Source organism: Nerophis ophidion, linkage group LG11 (genome assembly GCF_033978795.1).
Source record: "Nerophis ophidion isolate RoL-2023_Sa linkage group LG11, RoL_Noph_v1.0, whole genome shotgun sequence".
NCBI lineage: Eukaryota > Metazoa > Chordata > Actinopteri > Syngnathiformes > Syngnathidae > Nerophis > Nerophis ophidion.
This window is the reverse complement of record NC_084621.1, coordinates 40,229,779-40,247,880: the sequence shown is the minus strand read 5'-3', so window position 1 is coordinate 40,247,880 and position 18,102 is coordinate 40,229,779. Positions and strand designations below refer to the sequence as shown.

At 38.3% G+C, this 18,102-nt stretch overlaps 1 protein-coding gene across 2 annotated transcripts in view; it reads right to left on the bottom strand.

Annotated features, from left to right (window-relative positions):
• Positions 1 to 18,102, bottom strand: part of si:dkey-233k19.3 (dynein axonemal heavy chain 11) — a 93,826-nt gene that overhangs the window by 42,302 nt on the left and 33,422 nt on the right. For both annotated transcript variants that reach the window (XR_009808833.1, XM_061915914.1), the window contains 27 exons: positions 17,919 to 18,059; positions 17,617 to 17,850; positions 17,031 to 17,162; positions 16,753 to 16,913; positions 12,838 to 12,994; positions 12,596 to 12,741; positions 12,397 to 12,513; positions 12,175 to 12,313; positions 12,017 to 12,109; positions 10,723 to 10,917; positions 10,568 to 10,645; positions 10,349 to 10,481; positions 10,075 to 10,202; positions 9,702 to 9,850; positions 8,635 to 8,785; positions 8,429 to 8,560; positions 8,133 to 8,306; positions 7,378 to 7,582; positions 6,997 to 7,162; positions 6,826 to 6,928; positions 5,360 to 5,599; positions 5,113 to 5,274; positions 4,817 to 5,010; positions 4,511 to 4,673; positions 4,028 to 4,151; positions 3,690 to 3,832; positions 2,209 to 2,370 (listed from right to left, as the gene is read on the bottom strand). Coding sequence is in view for 1 of the 2 variants with exons in the window: in XM_061915914.1 (XP_061771898.1) it covers positions 2,209 to 2,370; positions 3,690 to 3,832; positions 4,028 to 4,151; positions 4,511 to 4,673; positions 4,817 to 5,010; positions 5,113 to 5,274; positions 5,360 to 5,599; positions 6,826 to 6,928; positions 6,997 to 7,162; positions 7,378 to 7,582; positions 8,133 to 8,306; positions 8,429 to 8,560; positions 8,635 to 8,785; positions 9,702 to 9,850; positions 10,075 to 10,202; positions 10,349 to 10,481; positions 10,568 to 10,645; positions 10,723 to 10,917; positions 12,017 to 12,109; positions 12,175 to 12,313; positions 12,397 to 12,513; positions 12,596 to 12,741; positions 12,838 to 12,994; positions 16,753 to 16,913; positions 17,031 to 17,162; positions 17,617 to 17,850; positions 17,919 to 18,059 (4,122 nt within the window). In the remaining variant the exon portion in view is untranslated. The remainder of the gene's footprint in view (positions 1 to 2,208; positions 2,371 to 3,689; positions 3,833 to 4,027; positions 4,152 to 4,510; positions 4,674 to 4,816; positions 5,011 to 5,112; positions 5,275 to 5,359; positions 5,600 to 6,825; positions 6,929 to 6,996; positions 7,163 to 7,377; positions 7,583 to 8,132; positions 8,307 to 8,428; positions 8,561 to 8,634; positions 8,786 to 9,701; positions 9,851 to 10,074; positions 10,203 to 10,348; positions 10,482 to 10,567; positions 10,646 to 10,722; positions 10,918 to 12,016; positions 12,110 to 12,174; positions 12,314 to 12,396; positions 12,514 to 12,595; positions 12,742 to 12,837; positions 12,995 to 16,752; positions 16,914 to 17,030; positions 17,163 to 17,616; positions 17,851 to 17,918; positions 18,060 to 18,102) is intronic.

Genomic DNA, 18,102 nt, shown 5'->3' with positions numbered 1-18,102 from the left:
AAGACCACAAAGAAGTGCTTTAAATGTACAAAAAAAAATCATAATAGGTCCCCTTTGAAGACTGTTTTGAGGTAAGAGCTGTTTCTCTGCTAATTATTAAGCTTTAAGTTGCAAGCAAAACATTTAATTAAAAGCATTTCCGCCTTTAGTTGGCGTAGCAAATGCAAATGTCACAGTCAACCCTGTGAGATCTGCCAAAACATCTGGTCTTACTCGCTAGCATTCGCTCATAGCTAGCGGATATCCTTTTTTTTTCCCAACCCATGGAAGGAAAAAAGTGAGTATAAAGGAAAGTGCGGAGAAGAAGAAGCGAATGATATTCATTAAATTGAAGAAATACATCGTTGAAAACATATCCGAGGGTCGACAACTTGGCAAAGCAATTAGTATCACTAATAGTCTGCATCATAGTGACGCAAAATGAGTAACATCAGCTAAGAATGTTATAATTTATCATACATTTTATCATGAAAATATGGAAAAGCTGCTGAAGGTTGGACACATTGTTTTAAGTTTCCCACCGTCAGAGACTAAAATCAGAGCATAAATATTATCTTCTTTTAAGCTCGTAAATTAAGTTAATACTGTCGGTTAAATTTGGCAAAGCATTTTAAGGCCTTTACAATACATTTCATATGTGTATGTATATATATGTATATTTATTGCACTACCTCAGATAACCTGAAATTTGATATCATGGATGTTGTTTTTGCACTGTCTATTATCAGTATCTGACCTTTTTATCAACCTTGTTGATAAAAATATTTATTTGAAATGGCAGGTCCTTTTTTGAATTCCATCCATTTTTCTGCCGCTTATCCCTTTCGGGGTTGCGGAGGGGTGCTGTAGCCTATCTCAGGGTGTAAGGGTGTAAGGCGGGGTACACCCTGGACAAGTATCCACCTCATCGCAGGGCCAACACAGATAGATGGACAACATTCACACTCACATTCACACACTAGAGCCAATTTAGTGTTGCCAATCAACCTATCCCCAGGTGCATGTCTTTGGAGGTAGGAGGGAGCCGGAGTACCCGGAGGGAACCCACGCAGTCACGGGAGATAAAGTACCAATGATTGTCACACACACTAAGTGTGGTGAAATTTGTCCTCTGCATTTGACCCCTCCCCTTGTTCACCCCCTGGGAGGTGAGGGGAGCAGTGGGCAGAAGCGCTGCCGCGCCCAGGAATCATTTTTGGTGATTTAACCCCCAATTCCAACCCTTGATGCTGAGTGCCAAGCAGGGAGGTAATGGGTCCCATTTTTATAGTCTTTGGTATGACTGGACCTACCGATCTCAGGGCGGACACTCTACCCACTAGGCCACTGAGTAGGGGAGGACATGCAAACTCCAGACAGAAAGATCCCGAGGGCAAAATCGAACCCAGGACCTTTGTATTGTGAGGCAGACGCACTAACCCCTCCTCCAGCGTGCTGTCCTTTTGAATTCATGTGGTAAAAAAAAAATGGTATTGAGTATCGGTATTTGCTGTTGAAAATTTGAGTTTGATGACAACATTAAAACATTGACGACATTAAAATCGGGTTCCAAAACAAGGTCAACTCAAATGAAACTACTGACTGTCTCTAGAATGACAATGACCAGAAAATTATTAATTTTTTGTAGCTAGCAGTCAGAAACAAATCCAAAATACTAAAACTAACACTAGTCTATTACAAGTAGACAACAAAAATCGATCGGTCCCACTACCTGATACTAATGTCTGTGCTGACGTCACCATTAATTGTCTTGGAGCTGCTTTCATTTTAGTCCCTCATCAACACCCACACAGTGAGAGATGAATGCGCACATTACACGAAAAGCAACAATCTGGCACATGCTCACAGATATGAGTAGGCTTCCTGGTTGTGACAGCTGTGCCTCTTTAGTAGGTCGTTAAGTGCTTAATCACTCTTTGCTGCTCATTAACATAAATGATCCCGAGCTGTGATCGAACCACTGCTATGATGAAAAACAATGAAATACGTACACTCACTGTGCGTCGCCGGGCATGTGTTCAGTAATTTGTCAGAGCCTCAACATAGAACTAATGATGAGAGATCTATGTATATGTTAATGCAGCTGCACTGTGGTAATTAAAGGAGGTTAATTATAGTCCAACTCATTTCTACAGTATAGATGAATTATAATATTGTTGGTTAAAAGTGACCAAAAAGAAGATATATTTATTTGAGCAATAGTCGTACCTCAATGCCGTCAATTTCATGGATGAATGTGTAGCTGACCGACTGCAAAGCTTGCGAGCTCCAAGGGTGGAACCAGTCAATGGTGGTACATTGGATGAGAGCAGGAAATCGACAGGCCCTTAGTCGGAGATGACTGCCCACTGGAGACAAAGACAACACCACCTACCATGAAAGGAATCAGAAATTATTGTTTGCATGCAGGCTTATACTTTGCTATGACGCTGACATCCAAACCCTTTTAGAAATACTCCTCATAGATATCACAGAAGCAGCAGAACAGATAGGAAACCTCATTCTAACAGCCCTGTCCCCCCATTTCTCAGCTTGGAATACTGTCAAACAGACACATTACCAGTTGGGTGAACCTTCGGCAACGCTACCAAGAGACCCTGGCACAAAAGCTGGACTGAAAATGTGGAAACCAAGGCATAATTTTCTTCCTTTTAACTCCCAGTTTGACTGGGTCTGTTGATTTACCTTACCAGGCATAATGGCCTTAAACAGCAGGTGTGCTATTCACTGAAACGGTTCTAATATGCGAAGATATGCGTTTAAACGCAGATGAAATGGTGCATTTTAGTTTGATGGAATTTAAAAATATTTATTTCAATTTGTGGAGTTAGCTTTACTGTTGGTCACAATAACCCCCAATGATATATGTATTTTTGGTAAACAATTACAAGATACATACAAACACTCCCTTTAAATGCTAAACTGTGTCTCTGAAAGTTTTTTGATCTCAGAAAAAAATGCTCTCTAAAGAAAATACTCCAAGTTGACTTATCAGCACATCATCACACTAAACATTTTAAAGGGACCTATGATGATTACATTTTTTTTCTGACTTAAACATGCTGTTAAAAAAGCAGCAAATCATAAGGTTCATGTAGTTTTGGATGCCTCTGTTTGTGGGGTTTTGTATTTTGGCTACGTAGTGACGTCAGGGCTAGGTGGACGTACTTATTTAGACAAAGTCAGGTTTTCAGCCGGGTGGAGGATTTCCTCTCTTTTGAATCCCACCCCCGCCCCCCATATTAGGCTATGGGGAGACACAAAAAATGTAGTCTAAAATATTATTTTAATCTAATCTTGGCATGTGCATTATAACATGGACATGCAACATGCATTTAAATTCTGCTAAAACATTTTTTTTATTGTACAGGTGTTCCTAATTTTTGGGACCAGGTGTACCTATATAATGTTTCAGAAGTTTATTAAAAGTTTATTTTCAACCGTGTCTGGAATAAAAAGCAGTAACAATTTCAAGATATATATTTAGTGTAAGAATTGAACATCTTGCAGACAGACTCAAAAAACGGGTCGTAAAAGTGGCTATAGAGAAAAATTTACACCAAAGCATATACAATATGTATTAACTAGATGACAAGGAAGTGTTTTAAATGTAGATACGAATCATCATAGGTCCTCTTAAATCGACACACATGCATCTGTGCAACTTCATTAATTTGGATAAACTGCACCGTCATCTGAAGTCGAACTCTTTCAATAAAAAATCTCCAGCAGTTCTCCTTGGTCTCAAGTAGCCCAAAAGCTCGGACATCCGCTTTCACAGCGGACACAATCCCTTCAATTTCTTCCTCGCTGAAGACTTCAGGAATTTCTCCTGCAAGGACACACAGTAATTTTATCAACACCAGAGAGGCGATTATCAATATTCTTTAATCAAACAGTGGAAGTCTTTCACAATTGTTTCACCTGCAGAATGAATAGATTTAACAATAGATTCCTTACTAAACAGAAATAAATAAAAAAACAAAACACTAAAAAAGCACTGAACAATGCAAAATGTGGATCAGACCTGATGACAGAAAGTCATTAACAATGACCAGAAAGCACTCATCGGGTATTTGTGCATCAGTCATGAGAAGAGCCACACGCTGATTCTTCACGCCAGCCTTCAGGAACAAACCTGCTAGATCCATCTGAGCAGAACCACACATGGTATGTGTCAACAACAACACATGAGAAGGTAATCAATACGATAACCCAGTGTGACACCATAAACGTTTAAGATGTTTTTTGTTGAAAAAACTTGTTTTATCAATAACATATTGAAACATTTCCCACTGGTCTTTAATAGTATCTGACAATCATTTACTGCATCAGGAGAGAAGCTCAACAAAACAGAATTACATCGATAACTTGTGTGCAGCCACTGCAGAAAAATATTGAGCAAGGATTTTTTTTATGTTTGGTTTCTAAACCAAAACTATGGTATTTAAGAAGTAAATGGTTTGTGGTAATTTAATGTATTTCGTGTTTATTAGACATCACTGTTTACCTTGAGGTCCTGTGTACTGTAACCTTTGTGCAAAGTGATTTGGAAGACTTCCACAGAGGAAATGTAGGCAGCCAGGCGAGTCAGGCTCTGCTTGCCACTGCCTCCGACCCCGATTAGTAAGCCGTGACTGCAAGGAGACTCCAGGATACGACTGATGCGACAACTGGAAACAACATAGTTCTTGTTGACACACCAAATTTACTTTTTTCTCCAATTTGCATTGCTGCCCTTTTAGGAAACTATAATGTGAAACAAAGTGTTTCATACAAAAATTATATGGTCATAAAATCACATGCTGAGACTTACACATGTTGCATTGCATCCTCAAACAGCACCAAATCCATAGTTGCATTCAGCTCATTGTAGCTTTCCAAAGCATCCGTAAGGGTGGTCCTAAGCACAGACCAGTCCGTAACAGCAGTGTAGGAGGACTCCTCACCGAATTTGGCAAAATGGCAAAATAGAAGGGGCTCTTTTATCATATTTTCAATTTCAACTCCCTAGATAGGAGAAACTAAATTAATTCACGTGTAACTCCTGATCAGTATTGTTAACTGAGCACTAATAACTGAGGACTACCAATAATAGTTTCGGTACTGCACCTCAAAGCATTCATGCACAGTCTCCATCTGGAGCTTCCCAAAGAGCTGTAGGTCTTTCACATCTACCAGCCTGTCAGAATACACTCTGGAGGACTCATGTAGCCATAGCAGAGCCAGATCGGTGCTGTCTTTCACACTTTCAGGCTTTGCAAAAAGTAGCCCCTGAACCACACATGCAATTGGCGGTAAATTAACATTTGGATTCACTCATAGATCTAATGGAGAAATATTCTTACCCCAGCATTACCTGAAAAATGTTGGACAAGTCTCGCATGTTGAACATATAGTGAAATTTAATGGCTGTTGTCAAAAATCCGAGCTCCATCTTGTGATGAAGTATTACAGTAGCCTGTACTACAGCAGCAATGCTCTTCTGAACCGGCTGACTGAAGTGGCCCTGTGTCAAGTGACTGCTCAAGATCTGCCCGAAGATGGACATCAGACATTCGGATGATGGAAAGTTTACCGCAAGCACGGAGAAATGTCTCTGTTGAGAGCAAATGCATGCAATTATTAATTTTCGTAGGTAATAATAGTCCTTGTACAATCTCTAAAAAGGCCTTAGTTTTTTTTCCTCAAATAAATTGTGAAATAAATACATGTTACAGGGGTGTCCAAAATGAGGATCGGGGGCCATTTGCGGCCTGCAGTTAATTCTTAAAGGCCTGCGGCAAATTTTTAAGATACTATTTAAAGAAAAAAAAAAACATAAAGAAGTGGAATGAAAAAGCAAACAAATGAACGGTAACGACAAAAACTTTAAATGTTGACTCGAATAACAAAAACTTGCCATGCAGACTGTTTGTTATTTCCTTAATAGCAGTGATTGCTCAAAAATAATGGATCAAAATCAATGTTTTATGAATTATTAAGACTCCAATTACTTCACATCAAAAATGTCATTTTTAAATATTTTTTGGGAAAATATTGCTGATTTTATGTTTATTATAAACAAAAACAATGTTTTCTTTGACAAAAAGTACATAAAACAAACATGAAAATACAGTACAAACGTATAATTGACAGATAGATCTGAAGTTGAGCTTCAGACTAAAGCAATGAAAGTTAAAAAAAAATTAATGATCTTTTTTTTAACACTTTTATGAGTGAGGCCCGTTTAGGTCCACAGGAATTTTAGCGGTAATTAAAAAAAAAAGAAATTGCTCAAAAAACAATAATGAATTAAAATGAATGTTGTCATTAAGTTTGTGGGCTCCAATTACTTCTCATCAAATAATTCACATTAAACATTTGTTTGGGGAAAATATTGCCATAACAAACAGGGTTTTGACAAAAAATGGCACAACATTTTTAATTTTATTTTATATTGAAGTTGTTCTTGAGATTTAAGCGCTTGATTAAATAAACATATATATATTACATATTTTTCCCCAGGACCAAACGTGAGGGGAGCTCTAAAGGTTAAATAAATGTATACATTGTACTGGTTTTGAAAAATGTAAAATACCAAAATGGCCCTCACATGCTTCAATTTTTTAGTGTGCAGCCCTCGGTGCAAAAAGTTTGGACATTACTGGCATATCAATTAGTCACACAATGACAATGGACACCAAAATATTTTTCTGTGTGCAAACTTAGCACTAAACAAAATAATAACTGAATTAAAAATATTTGAAAAGAAACAGACCAAATGTTAACTCAAAAACAACCATGCTTGTTTCTAAATGATGTTGGCCTATTAAAAAAACACACCTGCAGTCTTGGGTTGATATTGAAGCTTCCAGCTGTTGGGTTCAGGCATGCAACATATTGAGTGTTGTATATTTCTTTCAAAGACCACTTCTGTCTGTCATACCTGCATGTATTACAATTAAAACAAGACATGAGGAAATGTTGACCAATAAGTGTGACGTGTGTTCATACCAGTGGCCATAATCCAGATGCTGTCTTATAAGTGTGTGAGGCTGCATTGTTCCATAGGTGTCCACAGCTGGCATGTTCATATCGTCAATGAAGTACACCAGCCTTCTGTTGCCCACCGGGGAGTAGTTTCTGCCTGCTTTTTTCTCTAATGGTCGTTCAAGGATCCCTACAAAACAAACCCATCCATCCATCCATTTCCTACCGCTTGTCCCACAATTTATAAACAGACAGGTGACTAACAGATGATTGAATGCAATCTAAAGAAGTTTAGTCTCCCTCCATCTCCTAATAGCATAACAATCACCAGCAGATGGCGCTTCAGTTTACTAAAATTTACTACTGGGAACCTGAACACAAAAATAAACCTTCCCCCATATTTACCTTGCAGCGTGAGGGAGGTTATGTAGTAGTTGAAGGGTACTTTTACAGTTTTGTAAGTCTCTGGCAGACCGTCTAACTTGTTCCTGACAAGTGCGGTTTTCCCCACACCCGCATTCCCCACCAACATTAGTGGCTGTCTGCGCTCCAGCAACAAGTCCATGAAGTAATGAAGACGCAGGGTCTCTGCTGTGTGTACCAGAACAGCCTACAATCATACAAACAGCAGGAGGACGGGGAACAGAAACATACATGGTTATTAAGGCTTTCTTTGGAGTGATTTATTGACAGACATGTGTTCAGTGAATTGTATGTGATTTATAATTTCTTGTATTTCCCCTGTACACCACAACTCTTCTGTCATAATAGGATCATTTGTTCAGAACAAAACCCCACTAATTATGGCTCAGCAAGAGCCTTTGGAGCATTCACAGCTGTATACAAGAGTAGAAAGAAAGACAAAGGAGCGTGGGTGATAGCTCAAGCCTTGTTGCTCAAGCCTTCCTCCCCACACAGTCTGGTATGGGGTGAAGTAGATGGTAATCAGACACAGTGGCATATCTATCAACCATTCCAGCACCCCTGCCCTAACCTCTCAAAGTGACGTTACCCTTTCTTATTATGCTCACTGAAGCATACACACATTTTTAATATGGCTTTCAAGCTGAATCTGTTTATTTTTCACTTAAAGGGCTGCTTTTTACCTTTGAAAAAGTTCATAAAATAATAAAAAAACATTTTAATTCATGTGTTCTAACCTGTAATGGTGTATTAGTTTCCATTTCAAAAGAAGGCACAATTTCACTCCAGGGAAGGAAGCGCTTTGATTGAGGGTCGATGTAGTAGTCAAACACTGTCCCCTGTGCCGGCAGCTTGATCGTCTTCATTTCTTTGGTCCACCACTGACTGAACTCCACACGGTAATCATAAAGCTAGATCATCCGGAAAGATGGAATTCGATTGATTATTCTATATCATGTCATTAGGCAAACCCATCATGTGTGCGGTCAAACTGTATTTTACTGTCTTCAAGATCATTTATTTTACTTAATACCTGGTCTTGACACAAGGCCCCACCGAAAGCCCAAATGCAGGCAAAGATAAAGTATGTTTCATAAAGGTCCCGTGGAGAGTCGGAGGGAATATTGTCTGTCGTTAGAAAGCAGTCAAGCAAAGTGCAGAGTGTCTAAATTAGAAAGCAGACAAATGGGTTAAGTACAATAGAATTACATGTTGTTGTTATGGTTTGTGTTTATATACCTGTACCAGAGAGTTTTCTGGAATAGGAATGATTGTCTTAAAAGTGTTTCTCATCTTTTCCAGACAACGTGGGACATATTTTTCAAACAGTATGGTTAGGTGGGCCCTTTCTGTTTGCCGTTCTCTCTTGTCAATCCAACTGGCAACATATCTGAGCAAAGAAAGCATACACATTTACTGTTGAGCTGATATAAATATGATTCGGTTTGAGGGAACACAAGAAAACTATTATTTTCAAATTTTATAGATATCATTATAGATATGATTTAAGTTGTATTACCATTGCAATTATTATCATAATGAATATTATAACTATTATTATAGCTATATTACTATATTTTATTAGTATTACTATAATTATGTTTATCGATTTGAAGAGTATAACCCGATCTTGGGGTGGGATGTGCACAATAACACAGACATGCAGCAAGCAGTGGCATGAATGCTGGTTCAAAACAAGTTTACTTAATATTGTGATCGGGTGACTCTTTACACTTTTTCTTTTTTTTACGGTGTCGGAAAAATACATAGCGATGAAGTTCGCCTTCAATATATATATTTAACAGTATACATTGTTTGAATATGAATGGATACTTTTGGAGAAGGTGGGGCATGGTTTTATTTGCAATATGGAAAAAACTCCACAAACGAAAATCTTGCAGACACTTGCAGGAAGCGTGTATGAAATGTGACTGTGAAACAAAATTTGCATATATACACCATAGCTTATCCAAAAACATTATTTAGATCACAAGGAAGTGTTTAAGACTAAAATCATCATAGGTAACCTTTAAATTAAACTTTATCTATTAAATCTGTTCTTTAAACACTATTTGAAACATATGCTAGTCGTCGGTGGTGGTGTCAGGTTTTTTGGTTTCAAACGTGTAATCTTGAGCTTGTGACAAACAGCACCTTTACGATATACAGAGCATGGAATTCAAACCATAGGCTCCAGCACTCCTCATGACCCAGTTAGGGACAAGCGGTAGAAAATGAATGGAAGGGATGGATGAATCGATCGTTCATCATTTTAACGTCAACAAAATCTTGACCAAGAGACTTACGGGTTCCATCCAAGGTCTTGGAGGTTGATGTAGAGGATTCCTGCTCTGGACACAGTGGCAGGAGTGGCTGCTCTCAGATGGCTGATTTCAAACACAAGCCTCATGGATGACTTGAGTGGCACACGCTCATTACTTGCTAGAGTCAGCACCTGATTGTGGAAAGCATTATCATCCACAGCTGATAATCAGCAAGCCTACTCATACAATGTCTCTCATTACATTATAACTGGTTAGTAATTCCTTAATCTGGATGAAGACAGAAAGTACAGAAGTGATTGCTGCAGGAGGAGGAACGAGACATATTTTTCCATCTTTACCACCTTTGTTGCTATGTGTTGTACAAAAGTGTATGAGTGAACAGGGAGGGAGGTACCTTGTTGTCATCCATCACCGTGTTGAGTGATTCAATCCACATCGGATCAATGTCTCCATCCAACACAATCCACTTAGGTCCTAGGTGGGACATGTTCGCTTGCTCTCGCATCAGTGATGAAAGCAAACCTTAAATTGAAAAGGCAAACAGGAAAGGATATTGCAAAGCATTCAGATTTATGTTCACTTGATGATGTTTAGCCACATTTAATATGAGAGAGCAGTGTATCTTATGGCTTTAAAATGAATTCTTATTCCTAATAAAGTATGCTTGCCGTCTTTCCACTCTCGAGTTGCTGGATGGATGAAGCCAAACAATTCGTCTCTGTCAACTGCCTTGGGATTGAGATCATTCCAGATCGGTTTCTTTTTCAGGTTCACATAGGTTTTATAGAGAACTCTCAATATCTGTTACAAAACAAGTAGGTACATGTATGTTTTTCAATGTCACTTAAAAAATAAATGCTATCCTTACATTAAAAAAAACAACTAACCGAGCTCTTGCCAGTTCCCTCATTTCCAATGACAAAGATAGAATGACGCACAGCCATGAGTTCCACCAATTGCATCACCTGGAGAAAGTGATTCATATTTCAATATTATGATTACTTAAAATACAGAAATCTTTTAGCTTTTTTTTATGTCAAACCTTGAGGATGAATGTCTCCTCTGGCTGAAGACGAAGAGCAACAGTGGTATCTCTTACTGTCTTTTCAAATTCCAGGTCTCTTTCTCTCTCTACTTCCAGACCAGGAAATAAATCTTGCAGCAATCCAAGGAAGATGGTGACATCCTCAGTTACAATTTTTGGCATGTTGAAGTCCCTCAGAGCACGCATGAGCACCTAAAGCACAGGGTATTGAGTATATACTGAGTTTTGCTTGTATTCTGACACGTGACTTCTTCCCGGAGGTGAAAACCAGTGCAAGCAAATCTTCCTGCTAAAAGCAGATGCGAGCAAATAACTCAAACTTTGCAATGGAATAGATCCCTGTACTTAAAAAAAAAAGATTTGTCGAGTGATATCAACAATTATACGTCGGTCGCGTACACAGACTATTGTGCTTCAGCCATCATTCTAGACAACAAAAGGAATGGAAACATGGAAAAGCATGGAAGTATACGTCTTATTTGTGTGTGGCTGGGTCAAGAAATGTTGTATCAAGACTCTTCCAGATGAATATGTATTGTTTTTGCTCGGGTAAGGTTGCATTTTTGATTTACCTTTGTGACGACTGATGTTTGTTGCTGTTGCACGCGCCCTTTACGAGTAGCGTGCTTTTCCCTGTCTTTATCAAAATATCAAAATACAGTATAACTATAGATGGAAACATTGTGTCTGTGCTACACGCTTCATTTATGAATGCTGCCTTTGGTAAAAGCTTAACTCATTTAGGTTTTGATGATATTTGCCTTAATTTATTTAGAGTCGCTGAGTTGGTGCTTTTTGAAACACTCTTAGCAAACATGTGTTTAAGAAATACAAATTAAATCAAGATAATACGTGAATGGGAAATAATAAAAGTTAAAAGCATATAAAAAAAAATCTGATTACTGCAAACTCATGCATTTTTCGATTATGCTCCCTTGGACTGGGGTGTGTGCTGTTTTTCTCGTTTTGTAAAATCTTGCACTCTTCCTCACTTTTTAATAACCTCTCAAGGAACTCTAAAGAAACATTCATTCTTTTTGTGATTTGAATGAATCATACAGCCGAAACAACACAAGAATAGGGCATTTTCTCTTTGAGAAAACCCATTGAGAACAGAGCTGGCTAGACCATCACGAGCGGGACATGAGCCGGACATGACGTCAGTAACATCCAGGCAATTGATGAAAGCTGCTTAGATTTGCACAAACAAATTAGGATCACATCTAATATTAATTATTCAGCCATTAAGTTTAAAACATTTTCCTCTTCTACTAAACTACTGTCAGATCACCTGATCCTCCGGTCTTCTCTTATCTCTTCTTCTCAGTGCACCAGCCACAACCAGCACAGCCTTGACAGCACGTAAACCCCAATCATAGTGGTCCTAATAGGCAAACAGTGAAGGTGTGTAATATTGGATATTATCAGTGCAAACAGGTGTTGTCTTACTTGCTGGGAGAGAAGCTCTTTGCATAGAGCATAAAGGGCAGTAAACCTTCTGGCCAGAAGCTTGGCACCACAAAAGCCCTCTGCTACCAACATGATTTCACAGATGAGCTCAATGTCAGGTACCACCATTGCACAGGGTCTACATTAGCATGCAGATAGACAATACATTTAGCACAAAGTCACTTACAGGACCCATTATGCACAATATGTTAAAACTTGTACCTGAACAAAGCCTTGAGGTTTTCAGGAAGCTCTGCTCTTCCTGCATAGCCAGGATTCATAGTAATGAAAATCCCCACAGAAGGTTTTAAGAGAATTTCGATATCAAGGAACAGGAACCTGAGGATGCGCAATTGGATGTTTTTTGTAAATATGCAATACCCGATGTATAGACTTCATGCAACAGACTTTAGCGCTTCACCTTTTCTTTTTAGACCGAATTGCATCCTGGATTGTTTTCACTTGCATGGCAACAACAGACAAAACCTCGACAGGGATGCGATTGAACTCATCAAAGCAGCCCCATGCTCCAGTCTGGGCCAGACCCTTGTAGATATTACCGATTGACTGTGCATTAAAAAACACAAAATGCCTGTTTAATATTTTAAAACGACACATAAATATATGAAATGTACAAATTGACTAGGTTGTTCAATTCCAAACCTTGTAGTCCATCTGTTCAGAACAGTTAAATATATACACCATGACACCCAGGGCTCGGCCAAGATCCTTTGTGGTCTCGGTTTTGCCAGTTCCAGCAGGACCTACTGGGGCTCCACTCATGGTCAGGTGCAGTGACTGGGTCAAAGTGATGTAACACCTGAATCGATGCAAGGACAACACCTGTTAAAACTACAGCTGTCAATAATAATGAGTTTAAGGGGAACTGCAGTTTTATTGGTATTTTGCCTATAATTCATTACCTTTATGTAAAACAACAAAAGATATGTTTTTCTTTTTTTTAATGCATTTTAACTTTTCAATACACGTACCAGTAATAAAAAGTCATCTTATAATGGAGTCAATGGGAGGTCCTCTTTTCCGCCCATAAAGCCCTCTAAATAACTGTCAAAAAGGCCACAATACTCCATGTACATTTCTTGACCTGAATATAAACCAAGTATTAGTGATATTGTTATTATACGCGCTAAAATTAAGGACCTATTGTAGCGGCGTATTCTCCATGAGCTCTAACTTCCTTATGCTGCTACATTGACGTCATCAGCTGGTGAACTGCTTCCTCGCCTCGGAGTTCTTGAAAGTTTATTGTAGATTAGAAATCATGCCTCTCACCTGTATAGTAAAAGGATGATAGATAGATAGTACTTTATTGATTCCTTCAGGTGAGTTCCTTCAGGACATAATCCGAGAAGTTGGTCAACTTTGAAAGCCAATTTAGACCCGAATATGGTGAAAAATCCCCCAAAAAACACTTGGTTCCATCCCGTTTTTTCTTTGCGTGGATTATGAGTCATTCTTCATCTAAACGGGAATATATCAACATCCTAACAGTCGGCATCTCAGTGAGAGCAGGCTTTGTATAGTAAGTGATGTTTTATTATTGTTGTTATTATCTCATTATGTCTGCAGTGAGTACTAATCAGTGATGTCATTGGAAGGAAAAAGCAAACGTGGCAATACTTTTGTGAAATTAATACACTGTTGTATGCTTAAAATAAGTAAAATAGGTAAATATTACACGTTACTACATTATATATATATATATATATATATATATATATATATATATATATATATATATATATATATATATATATATATATATATATATATATATAAAGATATATATATATATTTTTTTTTTAATATATACCACTTCCAAAGACATGCACCTGGGGATAGGTTGATTGGCAACACTAAATTGGCCCTAGTGTGTGAATGTGAGTGTGAATGTTGTCTGTCTATCTGTGCTGGCCCTGCGATGAGGTGGCGACTTGTCCAGGGTGTACCCCACCTTCCGCCCGGTTGTAGCTGAGATAGGCGCCAGCGCCCCCCGCGACCCCAAAAGGGAATAAGCGGTAGAAAATGGATGGATGGATATATATATATATATATATATATATATATATATATTTATATATTATATGTATATATATTAGGGCTGGGCAACGATAAAATTTTTTAATCGAAGTTAATCGCACTATTTCTCCGATTAATCGCGATTAACTGCATTATATAGGCAAAGCCCAATAATGAATTCCAAAGTAGTGTGTAATGCACCTTTATTGGAATATTCTCCCACATGAACAAAAGCGCCAAAACATTTGTTGTGCAAACACAATTTAAATCAGTCCTTGTTAAACAGTAGCAGTTAAATAGCATATTTTATGAAAATCAACTCGAAAAATGTAAATACAAACATTTAAGCTTATTGGGTATTTAAGTTATCCTGTTTGTTATGGAAAATAAATATAATCTGCATACAAATCTCTGAGCCACAATCATAACATTTGAACAGGCAATTTCTGAGGTAACAGCAGAAACATTTTTTTCATCAGGGATCTTATGTTTAAAAAACCTATATTATAGGTAGTGGGCTGTTTTAGGGAATTTTTGATCAAATTATCTGTAGTAGCAATATTAATAATGTTGTGTTTATTCTGCGTTGTGCACTTAAAATAATTATGACCATATCTAGAAATTGATATGATGGGAATTTTCCGATTGTTTGCTTGGTGCTTTGATAAACTGAACGCATATACATGGTACTATATTGTGATGTTATCAGAACTACCCTACCCAGCATGCAACAGGAGTGACGCGCATGCGCCGTAGCCCGGTATAGGTTGTGTCGCCATGACGGCATCTTGTATGTTGTGATATGCACGCTCTGAAAGTAAACGTTAAGAACTCAGCCAACACTCCTCGTCTACATTATTGATAAATAGACTGACAACACATGTAGTCCGCTGCTTCACAGGCTGCTGGATGTAGCCGGCAAAGTATTCCCATGCTAGCTAGCCGGTCTAGCAAGCACGCGTCATTCAGTCCAAAACGGCCCGATCTATCCGAATCCAGAATTGTCTGGCGGTCGTACGTGATCCCGGAGTGACCATGCTGTAAGCCAGCCATGAAATTTGCAGAATTGTCCGGTATTTTTGCCAAATGTTCCATCTTTACCAAGAGCCCCTCGACAACGAAGCCCATCCGGGCGACGCCATCTTTTTACGAAAAGGCTTTAACAAAATAAAAGCATGTAAACAACATACGCAAATGTGCGATAAAATAATTGTCGGCGTTAATAGATTGATGAGTTAACGCGTAATTAACGCATTAATTTGCCCACTCCTAATATATATATATATATATATATATATATATATATATATACATATATATATATATATATATATATATATATATATATATATACATACATACATACATACATACATAAACTTACAGCGTGTATATAAATACTTGATGGATAATGCGTTTTTTAAACGCATTATTGGCAAAATAGAGCGACTTCCATAGGCTCTATTATCAGCTGACTTTTGCTCGCATTTATTTACTTGTTAGAATACATATTAGAGAAAAAACATTTGTGTGCTTTTCTTACATATGGATCTTACAAAATTGGCTAATTGAATATTAAACATTTGATCAAATGTACACATTACATTTTAATGATCGAACAGAAAACAGCTACAAAGTTATTGCATGTCACAGTTAAAGTATGATACAATTTATGTATACGTCTTTGTGTGTGTAAATAAACCTTCCACTAACACTTAATATTTTAGACGACGAAGTTTACTGTAAGTTTTAGTTGACTAAAATGTTAAGGAATTTAGTCGTCTAGAACTACATAATTTCGATGACCTATATGTGACTAAAATGAAAATACGTTTTCGCCAAAAGACTATGACTAAAACTAAATTAAAAACTGCTGTAAAAAATACCACTGATTTTGAGGAAAGAAATGACCTGCATTCATGTAAAACATGAAAAAAATTTCCTGGGTGATATTCTGACGATAAAATTGCGTTTGCGTCAAAGTTTAAGTTCATTTTTATTCTGCAAGCGAGTAATAACCTGACATTACGGTAATCATGATTAATCTAAATTCAAAAGTGTCATTCATCTGATTAAAACAATTATGATTTCATAGCATTAGTTAAAATGTGGGGCTTCACGGTGGAAGAGGGGTTAGTGCGTCTGCCTCACAATACAAAGGTCCTGAGTAGTCAGGGTTCAATCCCGGGCTCGGGATCTTTCTATGTGGAGTTTGCATGTCCTCCCCGTGAATGCGTGGGTTCCCTCCGGGTATTCCGGTTTCCTCCCACTTCCAAAGACATGCACCTGGGGATAGGTTGATTGGCAACACTAAAATTGGCCCTAGTGTGTAAATGTGATGGTGAATGTTGTCTGTCTATCTGTGTTGACCCTGCGATGAGGTGGCGACTTGTCCAGGGGGTACCCCGCCTTCTCCCTGATTGTAGCTAAGATAGGCACCATCACCCCCCGCGACCCCAAAGGGGAATAAGCAGTTGAAAATGGATGGATGGATAGTTAGAATGTTTCATGTCGGCTGCTGATGGGCAGCAGTCTTACCGGTCAGTGAGGGGTGTGATAACAAGACGTGGTGTATTCCCAAGGTATTCATAAAGGTAAGGGAATTGGGCATCACATATGTTAATAAAACAGTGGTGCTGCTGCTCATTCCAGCAGTGGCGGAGCTGGGAAAGCCACTGGAAGGCCTGCGAGGTGGTAACCTAGTGATGGAAGAAATATAAAGAGAAAAAAATACAACTTTAGATGTTAAAAAAAAGGAAAATAAGCAGTCTACAGACAAATCAGTACATGATCAACAATCAGATGAGAGTGATTACCTTTTGAGCAATTAAACTTGCAACAACATCTCTTGCGTGGACATCAATGGTGCAAATAGTCCTAATCTTCTGTCGGTTTTCTGAACTCATTTCATTTAACAACATGTCAATCAACATGTTTAGCTGAGCAATCTGGAGGAGAAACAAATTCATGTATACATTACCATACTGACCTTAAATGGGACCGTATTTTTCCAAAGAAACATTTAGAAAAAGACAGGTCATCTAATACTCTGGTTGATACAGTTTTTTTTGTTCCAATTCTCACCAGTGTACAAAAAAAGAGCAAAACACAAATAAAAAATGTGACTTGAGAAACAAATATCTGTAAAATATCCCTGCGTTTGTAACTGGTCTTACATGACAGCTCTAATCATTGTGGTACCGTCGGCTGAAGCCAGAGAGATTATTAAAGCAGCAGTCAAGGACATGTTAACATGACATAGCACTGGTAAAATTGACAAGCACAAGGCATTGACTCTGGTGCCATGAAGATGGCATGGGAACACACGTCCATCATCCTCTCACGTTACTAGTTAAGTGTCCCTCATTGTAATACAAGTGTGAAACAGTCCCACAAAAGCACCTGTTTCTTGTTATAGTCTTTAAGTGCAGACTCAAATCCTTCCTCCATTCTTTTAAAGACAAGCTCCACATCGTTACTCCACCATATCTGTGACGCAGTCAGAGCAACCTGGGCCGGAAAGTCAAGAATCCACTGCTCTCTGGGCCTCTCCTCATACACAGACACAGCCTCATACAGTCGACCCCTGACACTTTCCCTCATGGACTTCTCCAGACAGGTAAGCCATGCCTCCACCTGATCATACAAGTTTTTTATATGTTGTTAGGTTGTCGCAATGAAAATGAAATGTGATTCAGTCATACCACTCCAATACAGTAACATTCCCTCTGAAATAGTACATATTCCTTTTCCTTGCTGTACATTCCCACTGCAAGTGTGGAATGAGTTTTGGAGAACTCCAGATCGGACATGTTGTCAAACAGTTTTGAGAGGTGGCACGTTACCTAAAACAAATAAATGTAGAGTCACTATAGTAATGACATGTGT